Source organism: Amborella trichopoda, chromosome 3, assembly GCF_054954075.1.
Source record: "Amborella trichopoda isolate Santa Cruz 75 chromosome 3, AtrichopodaSantaCruz75HAP2 v2.0, whole genome shotgun sequence".
Taxonomy (NCBI): domain Eukaryota; kingdom Viridiplantae; phylum Streptophyta; class Magnoliopsida; order Amborellales; family Amborellaceae; genus Amborella; species Amborella trichopoda.
Genome location: NC_142338.1, coordinates 17,737,773 through 17,760,547, shown reverse-complemented (window position 1 = coordinate 17,760,547; position 22,775 = coordinate 17,737,773). Strand labels below are relative to the sequence as shown.

The 22,775-nt window shown below is 36.2% G+C and overlaps 1 protein-coding gene across 2 annotated transcripts; it reads right to left on the bottom strand.

The window, feature by feature from the left end:
* Nucleotides 1-5,380: 5,380 nt before the first annotated feature.
* Nucleotides 5,381-21,717, bottom strand: ARFA1B (ADP-ribosylation factor A1B). 2 transcript variants are annotated; one of them, XM_088860283.1, is made up of 7 exons: nt 21,649-21,717; nt 18,495-18,650; nt 16,566-16,636; nt 16,134-16,253; nt 11,187-11,305; nt 5,759-5,840; nt 5,381-5,621 (listed from the first exon to the last, which is right to left on the bottom strand). In XM_088860283.1, exons 2-7 carry the CDS (start codon nt 18,640-18,642, stop codon nt 5,616-5,618), a joined length of 546 nt encoding a protein of 181 aa, XP_088716409.1. In that variant the 5' UTR covers nt 18,643-18,650; nt 21,649-21,717; the 3' UTR covers nt 5,381-5,615. The 2 variants fall into 2 exon arrangements, with proteins under 2 accessions (XP_088716409.1, XP_088716410.1); XM_088860284.1 differs by lacking the exons at nt 5,381-5,621; nt 5,759-5,840 and having other exon boundaries at nt 11,183-11,305.
* Nucleotides 21,718-22,775: the final 1,058 nt, after the last annotated feature.

Genomic DNA, 22,775 nt, shown 5'->3' with positions numbered 1-22,775 from the left:
CAATCCAAGTGTGGGGAAGGGGAATCAGCCGATCAATGAACTAGCCTTGCACCTGCCTTCACAACCTATAGGTACCACCTTGACTGTTAAAACAATGTGTGACCTAGTAATGGAGAGCCTGCGGTCATTGCATCTCCCTAGTGTACGACCCATAGACACATTAGAAACTGTAACCAGCCTAAGTCTATGAGATGCCCTTCCCCACAAGATATCAATGACAAGAGTTCCGAAAATTTAATGGGCATGGTTCACCACATCAACACTTGGCACACTTCATATCAGTTTGTGCGGACACTGTTAATAATGAATCTCCTGATGCGACAATTCGTCCAATCGTTGACAGGACCGGCTTTCACTTGGTATTCTCAGTTTCCTTCAAGGTTAATACTTACTCGGAGAAAGCTGCACAAGGTGCTCTTAGCACGCTTCCACAATACTGAAAGGGATGTCTACTTGTGCGAACTTCTCAATACGAAGCAAAAAGATCATGAACTTGTGCAGTCGTATATTGCTCGTTGGCGAAACCTCAATATAGGTCAGGCTACTTCGTGGCTTGAGCAACAAGAGGTACACATGTGCAACAAGAACATGAGACCAAAAATTGCATCACATCTTCAAGCTTCTAATCCTTAAACTTTTAGTGACCTGGTATCTACTGTGAACGTTGAAAGCCTCATGGAAGGATTCAAACTTGGCCCTAAATCGGTGACCTCAGAAGAGATGTGAATAAGGGGAAATTCAATAGTAATCAAACAAAGACCTCCATGGCTACCGCAATAGTTGCTCAACACAAGAGATGAAGGAATTACCCTCCTACAAAAGATTACGGCACCCTGCAGACCTCCGGTGAGGACAAGATGGACCCATAGGGAGACAACCAACATTCCAAGATCGCCTCGAAAGAAAGAATTCTTTTGATAGGGAAGGTGTTCCTGAAATATTGGAGAACTTACTGGCATCTGGGACAATCAAGTTACCTCTACCAAGATATCTAAATCAAGTTGGGCAATCAGATCAGGCCGACTATTGTTTATACCATCAGATGGTAGGGCACATAGTTAAATATTGCTTCCCCCTGAAAGATATCATTGAGAATTGTATCAAGGAGGGAAGGCTCAAGCCCAATAAACAAGAAGATTCTGCATCGGGAACTGCAACAGCCAACACCATATCTTTGGTGACATATGAGTACAAATCTCCTAAGGCAATAAAGAGCTCCCCTTATTGAGAAGGCTACAACTTTGATTCAAGGACAGTGCCTTTTATATATATACAAGCAAATTGTCATGACTGGATTGATCACCCCACTAAGAAGGAGAAAAGCCTCAAGAAGGAATGCTACCCATCAACGGACATTGTACTGCCCTTATCATGATGCTCAAACTCATAGTTTGGATAATTGTTGGTCGATGAGGGACTTGATAGTAGTGATTCAAAAAGCGGACCGCCCAGCGCCTAGGCGGTCCAGAAGGCATGAGCACATCGCCCAGGCTTAGGCGGCCAATCTGGGCGGTCGATCCCTGGGCGGCCGCCTAAGAGGTATGGATACCGCCTAGGCGGCCGCCCAGGGCCCAACCCTGGGCAGCCCAGGGCCTGCGCCCCGCCTAAAGGCGGAAAAACCATTCGGTGAGATATTTTTTGTCCTTCTTTTTGTATTTAAAGGGCAAAAATTAGGGTTTTAGGTTCATTTGAAACCTAAAACTTGTTGGAGCCAAATTTAGAGAGAGAGCCCTCAAAAAACTAGATTGTGGTGTACTGTAGTATTGGAGTGATATTATTTGATAACTTGGTTTGATGATTTGGTTGGTTGGAAAATTTTAAGTTTTAATTGGATATGGAGTATGAACCAACTTATGGATTATGGTTATGTTTATGGAGTGTGTGCTAAATGCTAAATAATATGTAGTATAATTTGAATTATGTACTGCAATACATATAACTGATACTGACATAACTGCAGAATGCTAGAATCCTTATTTAGATTCAACTGAGCTGCCCAGGTTATGGGCGCCTGCCTAAGCACTGTGCGGCCTGGACCCCCCAAGCCGCCCAAGACCCGCCTAGCACTTTTTGAGACTATGCTTGATACAAAGCCTTACCGACCAAGGAATTATAGTTCTTTCCTATTCACTCCCATGTCATGAGGCCAAAAATGCGGAAGCCTTGACCCTGACACCACGAGTCACTCATGAAGTCCCCATATTACATAAGGTTGAGGGGTGTCCTCGTCCTGAAATATTTGAATTTTGCTCAAAATATTCAGGGACCTTAACTCTTCAACAGCTACTAATGACATATCTAAAGATGGATGGACTACATACATAAGCAAGAAGGAAAGGAAGAGAATGCAATCCATGGCATTGAAAAGAGTGGGCTTTAATTTACAGGAGGGCACATTATGTGCAACTCTTAATCATTTACAGTTATCTCCGAACCATAAGAGGGAAGCCTCATCGCCTCCAAAGGATAACATGCAGTACCAAAGCGAGGGACATGCAAGAAATCTCAATGATAAAGACTTGCAGCCAGCCTTGCCTCCACTCCCAACCTTGAAGGACTTTGTGACCTTGAGGAATTCGATGAGGAAGAGATAATGGATGAAACTCCGATAGTCACCACTTATAACATGACATGGATAGTAGATTTTAACCCTGAACCTCAAACCATGGCACTTGAATTAAGATCTAGGTCAAAGCACTGAATGATAGCGGCACATCTAAGAGATTGGGACCAGCCGTTGAAGTACAAACTGAAACCTCTAATGCCACCATTGGGCATGCAAAACAACAAACCTCATTCGATAACTCCAATAAATATAGTGTGGCCTCCCACTTGTGGAAGATGCCTGCTACCATTAGCATCTATGATGCTCTCATGTTATCCAAGGAGTTACGTACTCTTATACAAGCCTTGTCATGTCCCAAAGATTTTCAAACTGAAGTTGATTAAGTCGAAATTGACCCAACTATTTTGGCTGATATCATGCCGGTCACATTCTCTTATGTTGACCTATAATTAGGGACTAGGTCACATAACCGCCCGCTCATGATAGCCGCTACACTCCATAGTCCATAGCACTCACATCAATAGAATAATGATAGGCGTGCGATCAACAATCAATCTTCTTCCACTAAAAACACTAAGATCCATGGTAATGGACATATATAGTCTTCAAACTGAGTGCCTGGTAATACAAGGCTTCAACCAAGTGACCCAAAAGGTCATATGGAACATCCAATTAAAGCCCAAAACAGGGAAGTTGGAGGCATATGTCACCTTCCAAGTCACTAAAACCGATGCCTCCTACAATGCATTGTTGGGACGCCCTTGGCTTCATGATAATAGTATCATCCTCAAAACCCTTCACCAATGCTTCAAGTATTTTCACGAAGGAAAACAACGCACAGTCTATGTTGTTCGGAAGCCTTTCACCAAGATAGAGGCTCATCATGCTGATGCAAGGTTTTATAACCTTGAAAAATCAATTTCCCAGCGAAAGATTGCCACAGAAAGTGAAAGCAATTCAGATGAAGATGGTAGGATCGGTCAGGCATTGATTAAGGCCTTCAAAGGTCCGAACATTGAAAAAGGAACTAAGCCACTAACTTCCATCATTCCCATAGAAGTCAAGCCGAGGACATCAAACCTGCATGTCACGAATAAAGTCGGGTCTCCATCACACACAAGCTTTAAGAAAGTAAATCAGGGAGAGTATGAGACCATTCCTCTAAAAGACTGCTTCAAAGCCTCAATGGCAGTTATACAGCCTTCAGGCTCACAAGATTATGAGAAAAATGAATTATGACCCATCTACCAACCAAGGGTTGGATAATGGGAGAGGAATGGTGACCCGTCTACCAACCAAGGGTTGGATAATGGAGGAATGGTAGCACCATTACAAGCCATTAAGGATATGTCCCATAGAAAATCCTAACACTCGGGGCTTGGGATACATGTCATTTGAGTTTGCCTCGAAGAGTGTTAAAAAGTATACTGCAAGGTACCTTCTTAAACAAATAGACGATCGCATTGACACACATACTGTGAAGATGTAATGTCTAAGTAGATGCCATAGCAATGCTTGAAGCCACCATGATCCTTGAGCTCGGGATCCCACTTCATGTCCCTGTTCAAGAATGGTGTACTATCCTATAATAGAAGGACCCGATTCCGAAGAAGAAAAAAACCATGTTCAAGAATAGTGTATTATCACCATAATATGACCCAACTACGAAGATGAAAAAGACCTCTGGACTAAATTCCCTCCATATCCTTTGGAAGCCACAAGGAAGTTAGAGAAAGCCGCCGCCCCTGCAAATGTTGTCTCTTCTAAGAAAGTACCCCAACAAGAGTGGCCATTCTACGTGGGCAACTGCCCGCACACATAAGAGAAAGACTAGCCTTGAAGAGCCGTGCTACCAGATTCACTATTTTAAATAACTGTGTATTTGCATAAATACTTGTTTAGAATACATATAAATTTATAAATATGCATAACCATGTATTTGCATAGATACTTGGTTGAAATACATATATTCATAAATAAGCATAAAGGACAGAATTATCTACATACATGTTTATTTTGAGTATATATATATATAGTAAAATAGTTTGATAGGGCTGCAACCCTATCAAAATAAATAAAGCCTCATCTCATAACTCATCAAAAACTTGCAATTCAAGCATTGAAAAACCTTTACATCGATCATCTCGGCTTGAACATTATGGTCGTGAAAAAATTAGAATTTCAAGCTCTTAAAATAATATATATTGGAACATATTATCTAGATCATCCATTTCACCCTAAAAATAAGTGTTCACATATCTACAAGATCTATACTTTTTTTAGTTCCAAATTTTATTTTTGGTCCCACCAAAAGACTCCTAACTGCCTCCACCATCAACCATTAATCATGTCATCGTTATGATCATATGCAGAACAATGATCACCATTTGAGTCATGTGGATAATAGTTGCATACAAATGACCTCCAGACGTCTTAAAGCTCAATATGATGGAGATGGTTGCACCACCATAAATAATAGGTCTTGATTGTAATTGGAACCCCAACGTTATATGGTGTTAGCCCTTGCAAAAATGTATTACGCTGTCCTCATAAGCTCTAATCAACAGTGTTTGACATAAGACATTTATGTGGATCACCTCAAATACTGGAAAAGAATCTCTCTAGCCGGAAATAAAGCATAACGCAAAAGGCGCAAGTTTCCCATAATACTGCAACCATCTCACCGAGAAAAAATTTCATTCAGGTTACTAGAAATGTAACAATAATCTAATTCGAGTAAATAAAGATTTCTGATCATAAAAAGTTAATGGTCAACCCAAAAAACATAAAACGTCAATGGTCAACCCAAAAATCTGGAAAACAGATGTGTTCAGTGATTCATTAAATAGGAATGCAAATCCAAGCAGTAGCATTGTACAAAAGCAGTGAATCAGAGCAACCAAAACAAAATGAAATCCAAAACTATCTCCAATCACTCCATACAAGAACAACAACAAAAAAAACAAAACAAAAAAAATACACAGCTTCCTAACAAAGCAAAAGTAGATACTATTTACCGCCCGTCTCCCAAAACACAGTTCCTGGCTGATTAAGCCTGCATGCCATGGTCAAAAAAAAAATTAGCAAAGAAACTAAGTCACAAGAGAAGTACTCAAAACAATTTGAGAATGTAAAAGGGTTTTCTCTGAAATTATCCGAAAGAACTATTGAAACGGGTCTCGAGCATTTTGCCTTATTAGCGATGTTGTTCGAGAGCCAGTCCAACCCCTCATAGAGACCCTCTCCCGAAGTGGCACACGTGCTCTGTATATACCTGAACCCACAAAAACAAAAAATATTTATGCGCGAAAAACGAGCAAACAGCCCAAAAGTAAATACAAGGCACACAACTTAGAAACCAAGCCAGAGTGTGAAATGCATAATAACCACAAAATTCAATTGAAAAGATAGTGTAACTCAAGAGCTGAATCCTCCGGGAAAAAAAAAAGAGTTGATGCAGTACGAACAAATAGAAAAAAATTTCACAACAGAAAAAAAGGAGCAAGAACAGAACTTTACAAAGAGCATCTAAACATAAAAAATAAATTATCTCCTGGCACGCCAAAAAGCGAGGCTAGAACATTTCCTTTTCTGGTATGATAAGTCAAAGCTACAAGAATATATAAGAGAGACCCTACTACTACTAGTGACTACCCTGATTGGAGAAGAACTTAGCTTTGTCCCAACCAAAGTACTCACCCCCTAGAAAAAACGGAAACAAGTTTCTCGGGTCAAGATGCATGTGACATGGACTTGCACTTCAATGTACTAAAACCATGCCAGAAATATGAGAAAATGTAAGGTACATCTGATTTTTTTTTGTTTCCTTTAGAAGTTATTACATATGTTTTCATTTTCACTGTTACTTTATTGACAACCCATGAGGAATAAATAACTTTTTAATATATTATCAAAAAAAATAATTGTTTTTATGTGTTTTCACTGTCCAATCTGCTGAACTACTTAACTTTTTCCTCCAAAAAAAAAACTGCCCAATCTGCTGAATTACTTTTCAAGTTCCACTGTACATCACGTTATACATATTTTTAGGGGATTACCATCTAGACTTTTATTTTACTAACACCTGCCAAAAGTTGGGCAGAAATTCTAGTCACTCGTGCGGTTTCACCACCTATTTTGGCTTGGATATAAGTAGCATGAGTGAAATAGACATCTATATTAAATCTAAAACTAGTTAGAATATATGGAGCTATTTACTTTTGACGCAAGGAGGTCACAATCAGACCGTTGGATGTAAAATTTCTCGAATATCGTAAGACACTTCAATATGTTGGATTCTACATCTAATGGCTAAAGGGTGATTATGACCTCCTGCAGCAAAAAAATATGGTCTTATATAGTATACAATCTTATATTAGTTAGGTATGGCACAGACATTTAATTCCAAAATTGTATTTCTAGGTTACACTTTTGACACTCATCCGGTTTCCAGTGTAGAGACACTTGTCCAAATTGTGAAACATAGCTCACCTCAAATTGGATCCCAAGGATTAAAAAAGAAAAAAAATACTTAGGCTCAACTCGCATGGTCGACGAACAAGTTGGAGGCGGATTTTACACCAAATCACAGTATCTGGCCCCTCTCAAGGAACATTTCAGGAAGTCACAAGGTTAATTCATTTGAATAGATTATATCCAAAGATATGATACCTATAAGGGTCAAAAGGACCAAACTACATATTCCTAGTTTCCCAAACTAGAAATATCAATCCTTAGACCATCATAAACAAATATGAGCTTCCCGCTCTCTTTTCTCGTCTCACCCCCCACCCACCATCTTTTCTCACTGAAACCACCATTTTTGCAGTGGTGGGATTAGTATAACATATGCTCTCTTGGAGACATTGTATAGGGCACCAAGGTTGTGGGTTGTCCCAATCCTCTGATATGTATACCAAAACTTTATTAAGATAATATATAAAACAGTTGACTCATTTCAAATAAAAACAAACAAAATACAAACTGAGATATATAAGAATTAGCAAACAGGAACATTAGAGAAGAAAGGGTAGCCTTGATTAGTGGGATCTTTCCGATGCATAAGGATAGCTAGCCAAGCTACATGCAGACCTTCACCTCCACTCTCACGTGGATATCTCTCCAACGTTCACCCTCTGAACAAATACCAACCACACACCTAAGCAACATTTATACTTTTCTGCTTGCAACTCCAAGATATTAAAGAAATGCAAGCTGTTACAAGGAAACCAAAATATTAGATTTGCACGTGCTCTTTAAGGTTAGGACCAATTATTCAACCCTTTATGGGACTAAAGTCTTAAGGACTCTGAAATGATGTAAAATTGGGGGGAAAGAAAAGATGCAAGGCCCCTGACTAGTGATTCTCAAACTGAGAATGAAACCCAAAGGAGAATCATTAACCAAAATAGCAGGCTGTCAATGAATAAATATTTCCTTTTATGGTCTACCTTCTCCACTTATTATCTGAAATTAAATATTCCTATCATGCAGTCTAAAAGTCGTACATCACCATGGAAATTCACCATATCCCCATTAGGAACTAATCCAATTGACCAATTCTGCAAATCCAGAATAAAGAGCACTTGTCTCAAAGTGTATGTCACATGCTTCTTAAGTTAGCACCTACCAGACAGTCCATTTCAGACTTTTTTTAAATTTCTCCCTGATCATAAAAAGTATCCTTCCATATCAGTACCCCACCAACCCTCATCTTGGAAAGAATATCACTAGAACTTACCATACATGGGAAACTAGAATATCCAACAGTTCACCCACATGCTCTGGTGCCTGAAAGGTTGTGAACCCAAACATCCCATTTTTGTCCTCAATGGGTTCCCAACAATTGTCCACCGTCATCTCAACATCTAAAGAATAACAAATCAATCTTCCATTCTGGCTGAAAAACGTTTTACGGACTTCTGGTCAGAAAATCAACTAAACTTACTTGCCATCAACTGGCACATTGATGTAACCTGTGTATAAAAGGGGAGGTTTATGGACTTCTGCTCACCTTTGTGAATTTGCAAAACCTTCATAAAGGAGGATGAGACTGGTGGCCAATTCCTTTTTTAATTATAACTCGTTGCTTAAATATATAAGAATCTAGAGCTACATCAACATTTCTCAAAAAAAAAAAAAGGAATCTAGAGCTGACCATTCTAAAACCACATGCTACACTTACTTAATTGAAACTATCTTAAAACCCAAGCAAGTGCCAGACCAATTTCCACTGAGGTAAACTACCAATCAGAATCGGTCATCCACCTCTTTACAATAAGCAAGTCAGCGCAACTAAGTAACATACCATCAAGAGAAGTTCCAAACTATACTAGAACTCAGCTCACAGCTCAATGTGGATAAAAACTGCTGTTTATCTCTTGAACCATAATTCACAGATGAAAGATTGGGAATGGAAGCAGCTACTTTACCCTTGACTATTAGTTTCCCACTTTTACCACATGAAAACTATTGTTCATAACCATTCCGAAATGAGGATTCACATCATCACCTCCTTAAGCTCCAAGTTGGATGAAGGCATGGTCTCAAGCTACACCTCCAATAACACATGTTCCAACAGTAGATTTCAGACCATACATACACAGTTTCTTTCTGTAGGTTTTTTTTTTTTTTTTTTGAACGTTGGTATGTCATATATATTTTATTTTTTGAAATTTAACAATAATCCCCTATATTTCATATTTCATGCTCAAGTCTTTATTTTGCTCTATGCATTGGATTAAGCTCAGATTTGGGCCATGCATACTTTCATCATCACGTAACCATAAAAAATACAAAAAAATTTATTTTGAAAGGAATAAAATTACCAAAATACTTATAGGATACTTTGGTCATTTTACTATTGAATTATTATAGATACGTGAGAGTAAGAAGTATGGAAACCACAAATTTCAGCTTAATCCAATGTATAGAAAAATAAAATAAAATTAAAATACACTAAAATAGCACTTCATTGTGAAATATGTGGGACTATTTTTAAATTCTGAAAAAAATGGATTTTTTTTGTAAAATTGCCAATTCCTGCACACGCCCACATGCATGCACACACATATTCATATATATAGATACACATGCGCACATATGTGTGTATATGTGTGTGTGTATACATGCATAGTTTCACCATCACAAACCTATAAATAATACAAAAATATTAATTCGAAAGGAATAAAATTACCAAAGTAGCCACACATGCAAGCATACATACTATATATATATATATATATATGATAGATAGATACATGCAAACTTTCACCATCACACACCTGTAAAAAAATACGAAAGATTAATTTAAAAGGAATAATTGCCAAAAATGCCCCAGTATCTTCTAGGGCACTTTGGTTATTTTATTATTGAAATATTGTTTATTTTTATCGATACCTGATGGTAAGAAGTATGGACAACACAAATTTTAGCTTAATCCAAGATGTAGAAAACTAAAAAAAATTCAAATACACTAAAATGGGATTCCATTGAAATATACGTGCGACTTTTTAAATTCTGAGAAAAGGAGGATTTTCTTGTAAATTTGCCAATGCACACACGCATACACACACGCGTGTGTGCACACACACATACATACATACATACAAATACACATGCACAAGTATGTGTGAGTGCATGCATGTATGTGTGTATATATGGTCATTCAGATCAATAGACCCAATAAATCTAGTTGTTCTTCAACAACACAATCTCACACACACACACACACACACACACACACACCACATTTATACACACATACATAGTTCTGGTCATTCTGATCAATAGACCCAACATACCTAGTTGATCTTCCACAACACAATCTCGTGCAAATCTTCTCCCTTATTGAATTACTTTCAATGGTTGTTTTTATTTCTCTAGAGCAGAAAACTAGCATAGGGCCACATCTTTTTAAAGATGTACTCTAAACTCAATAGATGAGATTGTATACGCCGCTGGAAAGCCCTCAAGTTAATCATCTTGACCTCAACAATTATGAATCTGAAACAATGGATTTCAACCCTAAAAATAGAGCATCTTGAAACACATAATCTGGACTGTCCAATTTCAAGTGCTCCCGGCCTTTGCCAATTTTTGAAGCTTCAAATTTTGTAATCAAAGGTGGATATATAATTCAGGCCATCATAGAGGTTTAAGATGCTGGGACAACATTTTCCGGCAGATTTTCAGTTGTGCCTTTATTTTTTTATCATAAAGCTGCGGTGGGCTTTACTTTAGTGTCATGGGCTTACGCTAACCGCAACCTTTCCTAATTTTTTTTTCACTAAGTCAGTCTTTGGAAGGCATGAGGATATAACCAATTGCAGTTGCTGATAACAGTTTCCAAAACTATAACAATAATAATGTTCTATATTCATGGGAATGAACATGATAGCAAAACTCAATGAACATTTTTTCTCTCTAAGAAACTTCACATGATCGTAGAGCTTTGGTTATTTCAAGAGAATAGGATCAGAGAGAAGAAACACAAATAAAACTAGAATCAAACTGGCTCCTGATGAGCATATATGAAATTTCACATGGACCATGGTTGACAAGAAAGACCAAGGGATTAGTGATAGCATCGATAATTATCAAAGAGGGTAGATGAAATCACCAGTGGCGTTGACGAAGGGAGTGAAGTCCAAGCTTATCAGTAATCTCAGCAGCATTCATTGCATTGGGAAGATCTTGTTTGTTTGCAAACACAAGTAAAACAGCATCTCGCAATTCATCCTGTTATCAAGAACAGATTAGTCAGTTCATGAACCAATGAGTACTGCATGTTTGACTTACCCTCCCTACAGACCACTAAGACTACGCTACCTACTCAATAATAGTCTCCATTTTAAATAATTTCACATTCATAAAGATACAAAGCAACTAATGGAACCATATCCAATATAGCTGCAGTTACAACCATAGCTAGCAATTCGTGTTAACAGCAACATATCGGCAAACCAAAAAGTCATCATTAATTCAGTTTTGGTCAAAAAAAAAAGGAGCCAGAAAAGGTCTAAGCAAACAGTGTGCCAAAAAAATGTTAAGTAACAGAGACGTGATGGGTCTGGATTTGACTTACAAACTGGAGCTAATAAACAGGTGCATGCAGGTAGATTTGTGCATATAAATGTTAGGGAAGGACACTTGATTATTATCTCTCAAGAAAAGCCAAAATTTTTAGTTCACAAAATTTCAGTCTACAATGTAAATAATCAACTAATAAACCAAACATTAATACCTTTAATCAACTAATAAACCAAATATTAATACCTTGTGTTACCTTGTGTTGCTCAGAGGGAGATATATCCAATTGTAAACTGACAATAAATGACAAAGAAGAATAAAGCTAATGTACTTCTTAAGATTTTTATATTTCTTTAAAGGATATATAATATGTTAAATTTTCATTTTCTTCAAAAAGTAAGCTTTTCAAGTTAATTTAAAAATCATTGCTTTCAAAACTTCTCTTAAGAAATCAAAGTCTAATAAACAGGAATAATTTTGGGGGAAAAGCACATTTAAGCAGAGTTTGCTAACCATGGTTACAACAATGCATGGGTTATAATCCTTTTGTTTCAATTTTGTATACAAAGAAGAACTGTCGCATAACACCACCATATACTACCAACTGAAATTCGCAGCTAATTAAGGAAAATGAATGAAAGAATTCAAATGAATTAAGTGAATATTCGAAGATGGAGTCTGACACCAAATCTCTAAGGTGGAAGAGACTCAGAAGTAGACCCATTGTACCACTGCAAGCTCCATGCTACTACTTGTACACTCACACCCACTCCAGCAAGCACACTCATATAATGAAAGCTAATGCACCCACCTACTCAGTTAATTGTTTAATGTGACATACCTTACAAGGACTAATTGCCCTAATAATAAAAGATCGAAGTATCATTTACTTGAGCAATGTGAGCAATATTACGTATTCTTACTAATATCTTTGGTTTAAAAAAGTACAAATTAAATAGGAAGAGAGATACAAAGAGAAGACAACGTCATGACAATTACAGAGTGAGTGGGACCATAATATTTTGCTTGGCCAGTTAGATATATGTATCATTCAGACCTGTGGAAAGAATCTGCAAACCCAAAGCCAAAGATGACATGTGCACTCATGATATAACTGTAATGAATGGAGTATCATGGGTCAAACCCAATAAGATAGCAGTGTAAAAGAGGAATGTCTCCAAAGAGAAATGATAAGGCAATCACACGTGTTTGGGACGTTAGCAGAAGCATGTCCAACATTACAGGGTTGAGGACCACAATATTAATAACAACACAGACTGCAACATGGAAGGTTACTTTGTGAGGAGTCCACAACATGCCAAGACTGATGAGCACCTAACTGTTCAAAAGTTCTACATGGAAAGAGATGACAGACATGATTGCATAGTTACCGGGATCTTCTAAAGAGAGGTCCGCTTCCGCTCTGGAAGCTCAACCCTGAACTCTGAGATACAGGATCTCGAGTCCTGGCGATTCCTTGATACTTGGGATCTCGATTCAAGAAATTAGGGAACTCAATTCCATGTAAATGGGATCCAAATCCCTGTGCCAAAAATCATAGTTCCAACATAAAGCGGAACCACGATTCCACCAACTTGGAACCGAGTATCCTATACTTTGGGAGCAAGTTTTACTGGCAAAGTTTTTTTGTTCATATACAATGGAGTGTGGATCTCCAATTTTTTATCACTTAAAAACGTTTTGAATGCCATGATTTCCTACATACTTTGCAGTTCAAGACCATACACACCTTTTGAAATGTGATTTGTGTCTAATTTCAAGGTAAGGCAACAAGAGTGGGCAAGGAGAGAGAAGGAAGATGTTGGGAGGAGATACAAAAATTAGTCGTATTGCAGTTATATTGAGAAGTGAGGCCGCGATCAATACGCTTAACTTCCTTGGGGCTAGTTCATTGGGTCTTACCCACCTCTCAAAGGACTTCTATTGCTCAAGTGTTGCTTAACCAATTCAAGCCATTCATGGGGTTGCCTCATGGGAAATGGAATAACTTGGAGAGCCATTGGGAAATTATATATGGACGACATTTCTTTTTCAGACAATGTATCGCAACATTCTTGGATTTCGGGATTTCAATTGTAATTCGCACCCAAATTACAATATAGCAGAAAAAAGAACTTCGAGGGCATCAATCCTAATAGTGGCATAATGTGATCCTATTTAGTAAGAAATCCACTCTTGTACAGATATGCAACACGCTCCCTAAAAGTTAGGGATCTTGACCCTTTCTTTGACCAAATACAAATCTCGTTCCCCGACCACATAACTTCAAGCCTATCTTGCTCCTCGCTCCTGCTCCAGATTCTAGATATCCTCCTGCTCCCATTTCAGGTAACTATGCATGATTGAGTGGAGAAAATATAAAAACTTCTATTATAGTTTATGAAATCCATTTCTTTTAAGCTTTGTAGCAATCCTAGCCTTCCCCTCCCAGAAACATATCTAAATAGGGACCGTCTTATTTGATCACCCACCCAGCTCTAATTCTATGTGCAACATCTTCCTCAATATCTCCATTCTCGTGGATTATCAACCCAAGTTATCGAACATAATCTCTTTTAGGTATTTCTTGGTTATCAATCTTAACAACTTCCTCGTTTTTACTCTTATTATTACTAAGTCCATTATGTGTGATTTTTCTTTTTTTGAAATTGCAAGGAATCTTGAGAAAGAACGCAATTAGAAGGCAGGCCACTCTAAAGTGCCCGATAGGTTTCAAAACAGAGGAGCCATCAGTTTTGGAAGGACAACCAACAATGGTGTTGGGGCTCAAAATAAATGTTATGTGATTTGCTTCACTTTAGCCAAAGGCTTTGGCCTCCAAACTGAAGCTGCCTTCAACCAAAGCAGGTCCCACCTTGGCCCGATTCTGCCTTATTTGGGCTGATTCAGCAAGCTACAGCCACATTCCTCAGCTGCTTCGGCCTTCTTTGGCCAGAAACTTATTTTAGCTTTAATGCTTTATAAAGGTAACTAAAGACAACCCTCAAATCAGCCAAAGCAACGAAATGCTTCTCTTCCCCAGCCAATCTGAAAAAGTTCCATTTTTTCTTCATTTGCCAATCTATCCAATATTTATTTATATTTATTTACACTATTAAAAACAAGACCTCAAAGTCTTCCTTCAAAACAACCAAAGAACCACATCACTTCTGCCTCCTAGCCAAACCACAGTCCAATCAAGCAATATTTTCACCTCAACGTGAACTTTTAGCACAAAAACCATACACTCATCAGATTCATAAACATTTTGCCAAAAATGCTATGCAGACTCAATTACTTAAATCAGGTTACTGGAATGCACAAGACCAGATCGGCAAAGGATTCAACATAATATAGATGCTATTCCATAGAAATTGTAAACAAGTGCGCCATGTAAATTTCCTGGAGAAAGGGTAAGATTTTTTGGTATGTCAGTACTACGCTGAAACTTCAAATATAGCACATGGAATAACAAATTTTTTTGGTACATGGATGGTTAAAAACTTCATGTCATCTTGGGCATTCCCTGATCGTTGATAAGTTATATCTCATATTCAAAGGTATCAAATTTGAGATATTCACTGAATCTATAGCCACAATCCCATAGAATACATTATATAGAAATAGGCAAGCTTTCTATGTGGTGCCTTAAAACACACATAGTTTATACCTAGCGATATGGATCAGACAACTGGAAGTGAGCCAACAACAATATCGTACATTAATTACAATATGACAAAAACCACTGGTGTCAATCCATGACATTATCTGATGGTCGCTCCCAACCATCTGATCAAGATCAAACTATGGACTCCAAATACAAATAAAATATGTATAAATATAAAGGTTTTGCATAAAAATAGCTCTAAAGCAGGTTGATTGCCAAGGAGAGGGAACTCTCGTCTCATAATTGCTTCAAAAGTGGCATTTTTCCACTAATACAAGAGAACAGCTATGAAGTTTTGGAAAGAAGGATTGACATCCTCAAAATGTGACTCAAGAAATTGAAAGTCTTGTTCATTCATAAACATGTGAATTCAATGTATATACATCATCCAAGTTCGTCAAAGAGGTTCCAGGCATAGTATTTCACAAAGCAAATATGTGAACAGTGACAATAGATTTTTCTACTGTAGCTAATAACAGTGACAATCAAGATTCAGGGCAAAACAAAGTCTCCAACATTGAGGATCAGGCATAATCCAAATGTTAAGAAGAATTCACATAGAGAAGCAAAAAAATGATGATAATGAGTATTTGAAAATACTTAATAACATGGAATCAGGGGACAATAAGACATATTCCAAATAATTATTCCACATAAAAACATTTTCAGTTATCCTATGGTTGTGATAAATACAATGATCAACTTGCATATAGTGCAAGGACTCAAACTGCCAAACTATATGCCTCGTGAGGATAATCAAATTCAAAATGGTCAATACCCACATTAATTGCATGAATTACTAAATTTAATATCATAAGAAATATAAAAACATTGCTAAAACGTGTATTGGCAAAAGATTGTTTAAAATACCTCATTCAACATCCTATGCAACTCATCCCTTGCCTCAACAATACGATCTCTGTCATTGCTATCCACAACAAATATAAGACCCTGAGTGTTTTGGAAGTAGTGCCTCCACAAAGGTCGGATCTATAGAAAGCATACACCACAAAAACCATGTAAAGCAATTTTCCTAATCCAAAAGAAAACGTTTGCTTCAAGCCCATTCCACACGTACCATTCACAGAGCAAAAAGTAACAAAGACCACAGCATAACAGTAATGAAAAAGAATGGATCGGCAGTAATAATTAATAAAATGGATTTTCAGAGCTCATTCTACATTTTTTTGAAGATAAATATGCAGACACTTAAGCAAGATCATCATATACATTTGAAACCATATATTCCGACCATTACGAAAGCTGCGACACACTGGGGACAGATTATTAATGAGTTCATACCTTGTCCTGGCCACCAACATCCCAAACAGTGAAGCTGATGTTTTTATATTCCACAGTCTCAACGTTAAAGCCTGGAAAAGAAAATAAAAAATTTAAACTTCAGAGTCCTTGGTAAAAGGAAACATAGTATACATTTAGGCCCCATTTGGAGTCCCAGTAGCCATATGGGAGCCTTATCTCTAGTTGCCTTTGTGAGAAATCATGAAGGTAGGCACTTGTGATCACAATCAAGTAACAATATCCAAGTTTTTGGTGATAGTAGTTTCCTTTTTTTTTTCTTTTTTTTCTCTCTTTGGTATTCCTAAGGCCAAAATGGGCCCCAATGGCAGCATTTTCTGAATAAGTGGTGTTCCATTCCTTACAGTGTGCTAAGCTTGCACACCACCCACTCAGGCATAGTTATAAGGCAATTTTATCGCTACATCCAAATGGGAACTTAACTCTTCGCAAAATATATTAACAGATATTCAGCAATCTATAGTTCAAGCCACAACACAAATTGACATGCCATTCAAGAAGCCCCAATGCCACACCAATTACTGCCCCAGTCAAAAAGAAATCACAAAATAATAAACCCATTACAGCACAAATTCCATTGCAGAAGAAACCATGAATTTCTAACAATTCCTAAGAAATAATCAGTAGATGAATTTAACATCAAAAGAGCAGACCACCTCAACATGAGACATCAGACATGAAAGATTCCTCAAATGCAAATTCCTGAAATTGATTAAGGAAGCATGCACAACATAACAGACATATATCGACATCTGTAGCAAATTTACGGGTCATTTGTTTCCAGCCAAATACAGAAAATATATGCTAGCTTATGTTTCACACAAGCCATGGAACTACAAAGTAACCAAGGCATAAAAAAGGAGAGTAAAACAAGATGATTCTTACATCATTCATAAAGTTGTTATTCACTAATCACAGCTGCTGTTTCAATGCCAACCATATTTTTGGTTAAATCGTTGAAATAACCAAAAGCAAAGAACAATAACAGATGGTAATGAAGCTTGCAACAACCAAATGGCGACTCACCAACAAAAAAAAGAGAAACAAATACATGCACCTAATAATACAGCAAAAAACTTGATAGCATGTAATAATAACAAATAGGCAACATGCAAGATGCAAGGAACATCAGAGTTCCTCAGGCATGCCTTTCCTCAACAAACCTTCTGACAGCTGAGGATCCAGACCTCCCAGTGCATGATATATAATTGGATGTTGTCCCTTTTTTTTTTTTTTGGAAACTGTTAAACTGTTCTGTTAGTAAGGGTAAAAATATATACTTGGATGCTGGCCGTTCATGCAAAACCGAATTACTCTAAATATTTAAAAATACGAAGAAGAAAAATCGATGCCAAGATGCCAAGTTGAAGGAAAAATTGATTTTCTTTTTTTTTTTTTAAGCCATTAACTGTGAAAAATGAATATTTGTTGATCAAATCATCTCATGTTAGTTTCACCGACAAATTTACATGGATAGCATAAGCATTGATATCCTAATCAACCCCACACAAGTACACCCATTTATATAATGCACAGAAAATAAGAAAAGTATTATTGAAATAATTAAAAGAATGCAAAGAAAGTTTCCAATCGAAAAGGTTCAAAAAAACAGTTAGCATTTAATACAGAAATGAATGAATTCACATTAACAATTACTCAGATCCTTAAAAATAAAAACATCCAGAGTTATTCATTCTTTTCAGGAGTGATCCATCCATATTTCTACATCACATATAAATCTGGCATTGAAGCCCACAAATAAATTATAAATAACCTAAAAACATATCAAACCAAAGAATAACATAGGGAACTATAGAACAGAAATCCCAGAGCAATTCAACAAAGAAATGCAAGGAAGCAGAAAAGCATTTTCACGAAAGAGCCTTTCTAGATTAATGGATAGAGACTCACCAATGGTGGGGATTGTGGTCACAATCTCACCTAACTTGAGCTTGTACAATATGGTGGTCTTACCAGCTGCATCAAGACCAACCATCAGAATTCGCATCTCTTTCTTGGCAAAAAGCCGGCTGAATAGCTTTGTGAAAGTCAGCCCCATATCTCTAGCTGATTTCCATGCCACGTACAAACAAAAATTGCGTATCAATATAAGATGTATGAACATCATCCCAATATTCATTTTAAATCCAAAAAATTATGCATTTCTAATATTTATGTTGTTCAAAATTATTTCAAAATTCCCATTTTGACAACTAGAAATAATGAGGAACTAGAAATTATGAGGAAGAACAATCAATAAGATTAAATGGTCCAAACACAAGGCATAAACCAATTCACATATCTATATATATATATATATATATATATATATATATGGGTGCGTATATATATATATGGGTGCGGTTTGTATAGAGCCGAGGCTCTAAACAATCAAAGTAAAGCCCACCTTCAAATAGTGGCGAGAAATGTGGTTTCAAAACTGGAAATCTTTGTGATAGCCTTAAAATATATTTTCATCTCTAATTATAAAATTTAAAACTTAAAAAGTAGTGTATATCAAACAGATCTATGAAAACTCAAAAATATTGAAAATTGACGGTCCAAAAATACGTTACAAGATGCACTATTTTCAAAACTTGAAATCCATTTTTTTTTCAAGTCCAGGCATCTTGATGCCAAGATGATCAATTTGAGGATATTTGGACATTAAAACAAGGGAAAGCTTTCTATGTTCCCCTTACAACATAGAATTTCTATCCTCCCCCTACCATCCAACCATCCATTTTTTATCAAGAGAACCACTCACCGTTTGATCTTATATCCGACGTCTCAAAGTATTTTATTTTTAGCTTTTTTAATACAATTTTTCTGAATATGAAATTTAGTACGTGCCATCTTCTCATTGGGGCGCACCTATAAAAAATATTAACAATAATTTTTCGATAAAAAATAATGACCCAAATACCCCTTGAAGCTTTCAGGTGTATTTTGGTCATTTTATTTTATTGAAAATATTTTTTTTATATTTTTCGTTTGTGCGAGTTTAATAGAGGAATGGACGTCCAAAATTTGGTGTCCAAAAAGTTTATAGAAAAAAAAATTAAAAATAAAACAGTGTAGAGACGTGACATTGTGATTCGGGCAATCTTAGTCCTCCATTCAAAAATGGAGGGTTGGATAAGGGGGAAGATAGAACTTCTATATTGTAAGGGGAACATAGAAAGCTTTCCCTTAAAACAAAAAACAAACTCTTCAAGTAAATTTTTTAAGGTGGGCTCTAATTTGATTGTTTAGAGCCTAGGCTCTATATAAACTTTTCCTTTTATATATATATATATATATATAGGGCAATGATTTCATGAAGCCATTCTATAATAATATGGTACAACAACCTTAAAAAACCATCTTATGGCCATTTGTTTGATCCAAATTTTGAAATATACACTCTTTTCATTCTAATGAACAATCACAACAAAAAGAAAAAATTGAAAACACAATCTAGAAAGTATTTTTTTAGCCCAATTAACATAGAACGTTCATTTTGGTGAGATGCTTAAATCTAGGCCTTAGAATGATTTTTTCATTTCCAATTTTTTTGGATGGCTTTATTATCATTAGTTGAACAATGTTAAAAAGAAAAAAATGAATTTGAGTTTATAAAGGCTAAGATCTTTAAATTCAAGAAATGAATGGTCAAGATTCGTTTTTGGAGGGGACTCATTTTAACCATATCTACTGTCCGAGTGTGCGTACAAAATTTTGGGTCATAAAAATACCACAAACATGATTTTCTAGAAGTGTCATTGCATTATACTATGATACAACCATTGCATTGGATCATTGCTCATATATATATATATATATATATATATATAGGGCAAGCTTTCTATGCTCCCACTACAGCATAAAAGTTCTATCCTCCTCCTACCATCCAGCCATCCAATTTTGATCAAGAGAGCCACTCACCTTTTGATCTTAGATCCGCCGTCTCAAAGTATTTTATTTTTAGTTTTTTTTATACAAATTGTATGAATATAAAATTTGGTATGTACCATATTCTCATTGGGGTGCACCTATAAAAAATATTAAAAATAATTTTCAATAAAATATAATGACCAAAATACCCCTTGAAACTTTCAGGGGTATTTTGGTCATTTTATTTTATTGAAAATATTTTTTTATATTTTTCACTAGTGCGAGTTTAATAGAAGAATGGACGTCCAAAATTTCGTGTGAAAACAGTTTATAGAAAAAAAAATTAAAAATAAAACAGTGTAGAACATTGTGATTGGGACAATCTTAGCCCTCCATTTCGAATGGAGGGTTGGATACGGGGGAGGATAGAACTTCTATGCTGCTGGGGAAGCATAGAAACCTTTCCCAGCAGCATAGAAACCTTTCCCATATCCCATATATATATATATATATATATATATATATATAGATGAAAACAAAGAGAAGACAAACATATACAAAAATGTCAAAAAGTTAATTCAATACTAATAATAAAGATAATGAATCCCCAAACACAAACTGACCACATAAATTCCAATCTGGCCAAAAACAATTCAATTAAACTATATATATCATTGAAGAAAAAATGTATGACCCATGCGATCAGAATCATAACAAAGTTTCGGACGCCAGGATCCATATGATCTATAACCCTAACGAATAATTAATTTCTTTGTGGAACAAACCAAATTTAAAACAAACAAATAAACTGACAAAGGAAGCAAATCCACATAAATCCAATGTAGACACACTGATTTCATCCTAAATAAACCCTAAAACTAAAAAATTGACCTAGATTCTTGAAATTCTCCAATCTGAATCAAAATCCTCTCTTAAAACAATCATTATCCCATCAAAGAAAACGGAACACCATTTGAAAATATCAGAAGAAAAAAAAAAGCATTCAATCCATGCAGGGAAGCTCAAATTTCAGAAGTACTTATAGATCTGTAAATCAAACTCTCAGCCTCAAAACAATCGCAAAAATGAGAGAGGAAGTCCTAAGCGAATTCATCTTTTTAATCAAGTAAAAAATCCATTGCAGTCAGGAAACAGAATTAGGGTTTCAGAAGTCAAATGAACATCTTACCAGTGAAAGAGAACAAATAAACAGCAGAGGAAGTCGAATAGAGAGAGAGAAAGAGGAGCTGCTTTCACCGGGGATATGAAAGCAAAATGGAAATGGAAATAAATATGGGTGAATGAGAAGAATATGACGAAGATGGCCTCATTTATTTATAAAATGACAAAATGATCCAAACATTTGTAGATATCGAAAATGCCCACCCGGTTATCCTCACCGGGAAAGTACGCAGATTTCATTGTGCATCGCATCACCGTCAGCCTTTGATTCTGGACGGGAGAGATGATCCACATCTTCATCAGAGGTCTGCTAATATATGGATACGTGTATCCCAGTCATATGATGGACGGCGGATGAGGGTGTGATGTACTGGTGATCTTATACATCTTTACTTTTCCCTCTGCGATACGACTATTCTAACCTCGGTTTCCAAGATTCATCCCTTGTTTCCTAAACATTTAATAAATTAATAATGAAAGGGAGTATTGGATGATAGTTAATTTTAAAATCTTATCCGCAATTACTATACATTATACTGTGTTGCTCATATATGCCTTGTGTTATATATATATATATATATATATATATATATATATATATATATATATATATATATATATATATATAAAAGTGTCTTCCAACGCCTATAAACGAAAATGAATATTGATTTTGCCTATCCTCATCACCGTCGAAATTTCATTACGCGATCACGTTTGTTCTGTAGTGTTTTATTTTTCATTTTTCTGAAGCGCATCTAATAAAAATATAAAAAAAAATTATCCGTGAAAAATAAATTGCTCAAAATACCCTTGAAACTTTTTGAGGGTATTTTGATCAATTTTTTCATGTAAAATATTTTTTATAATTTTCAAAGATTCCCCTATTTTTGATGAATACACAATCCAAATTTCAGGTCATTCCGATTTATAGAAAAAAAATGAAAAATGAAATACCGGACAATCGTGACCTCACGATGAAGTTTGGACGGTGATGGGGTAGGTGAAATCACTGTTCATTTTTTCCTATAGGTGAAAATGAACAGTATAGGAAAACACTACGCAACGTCTATAGGTAAAAATGAACAGTGATTTCGCCTACCCCCATCACCATTCAAACTTCATTGCGCGGTCAAG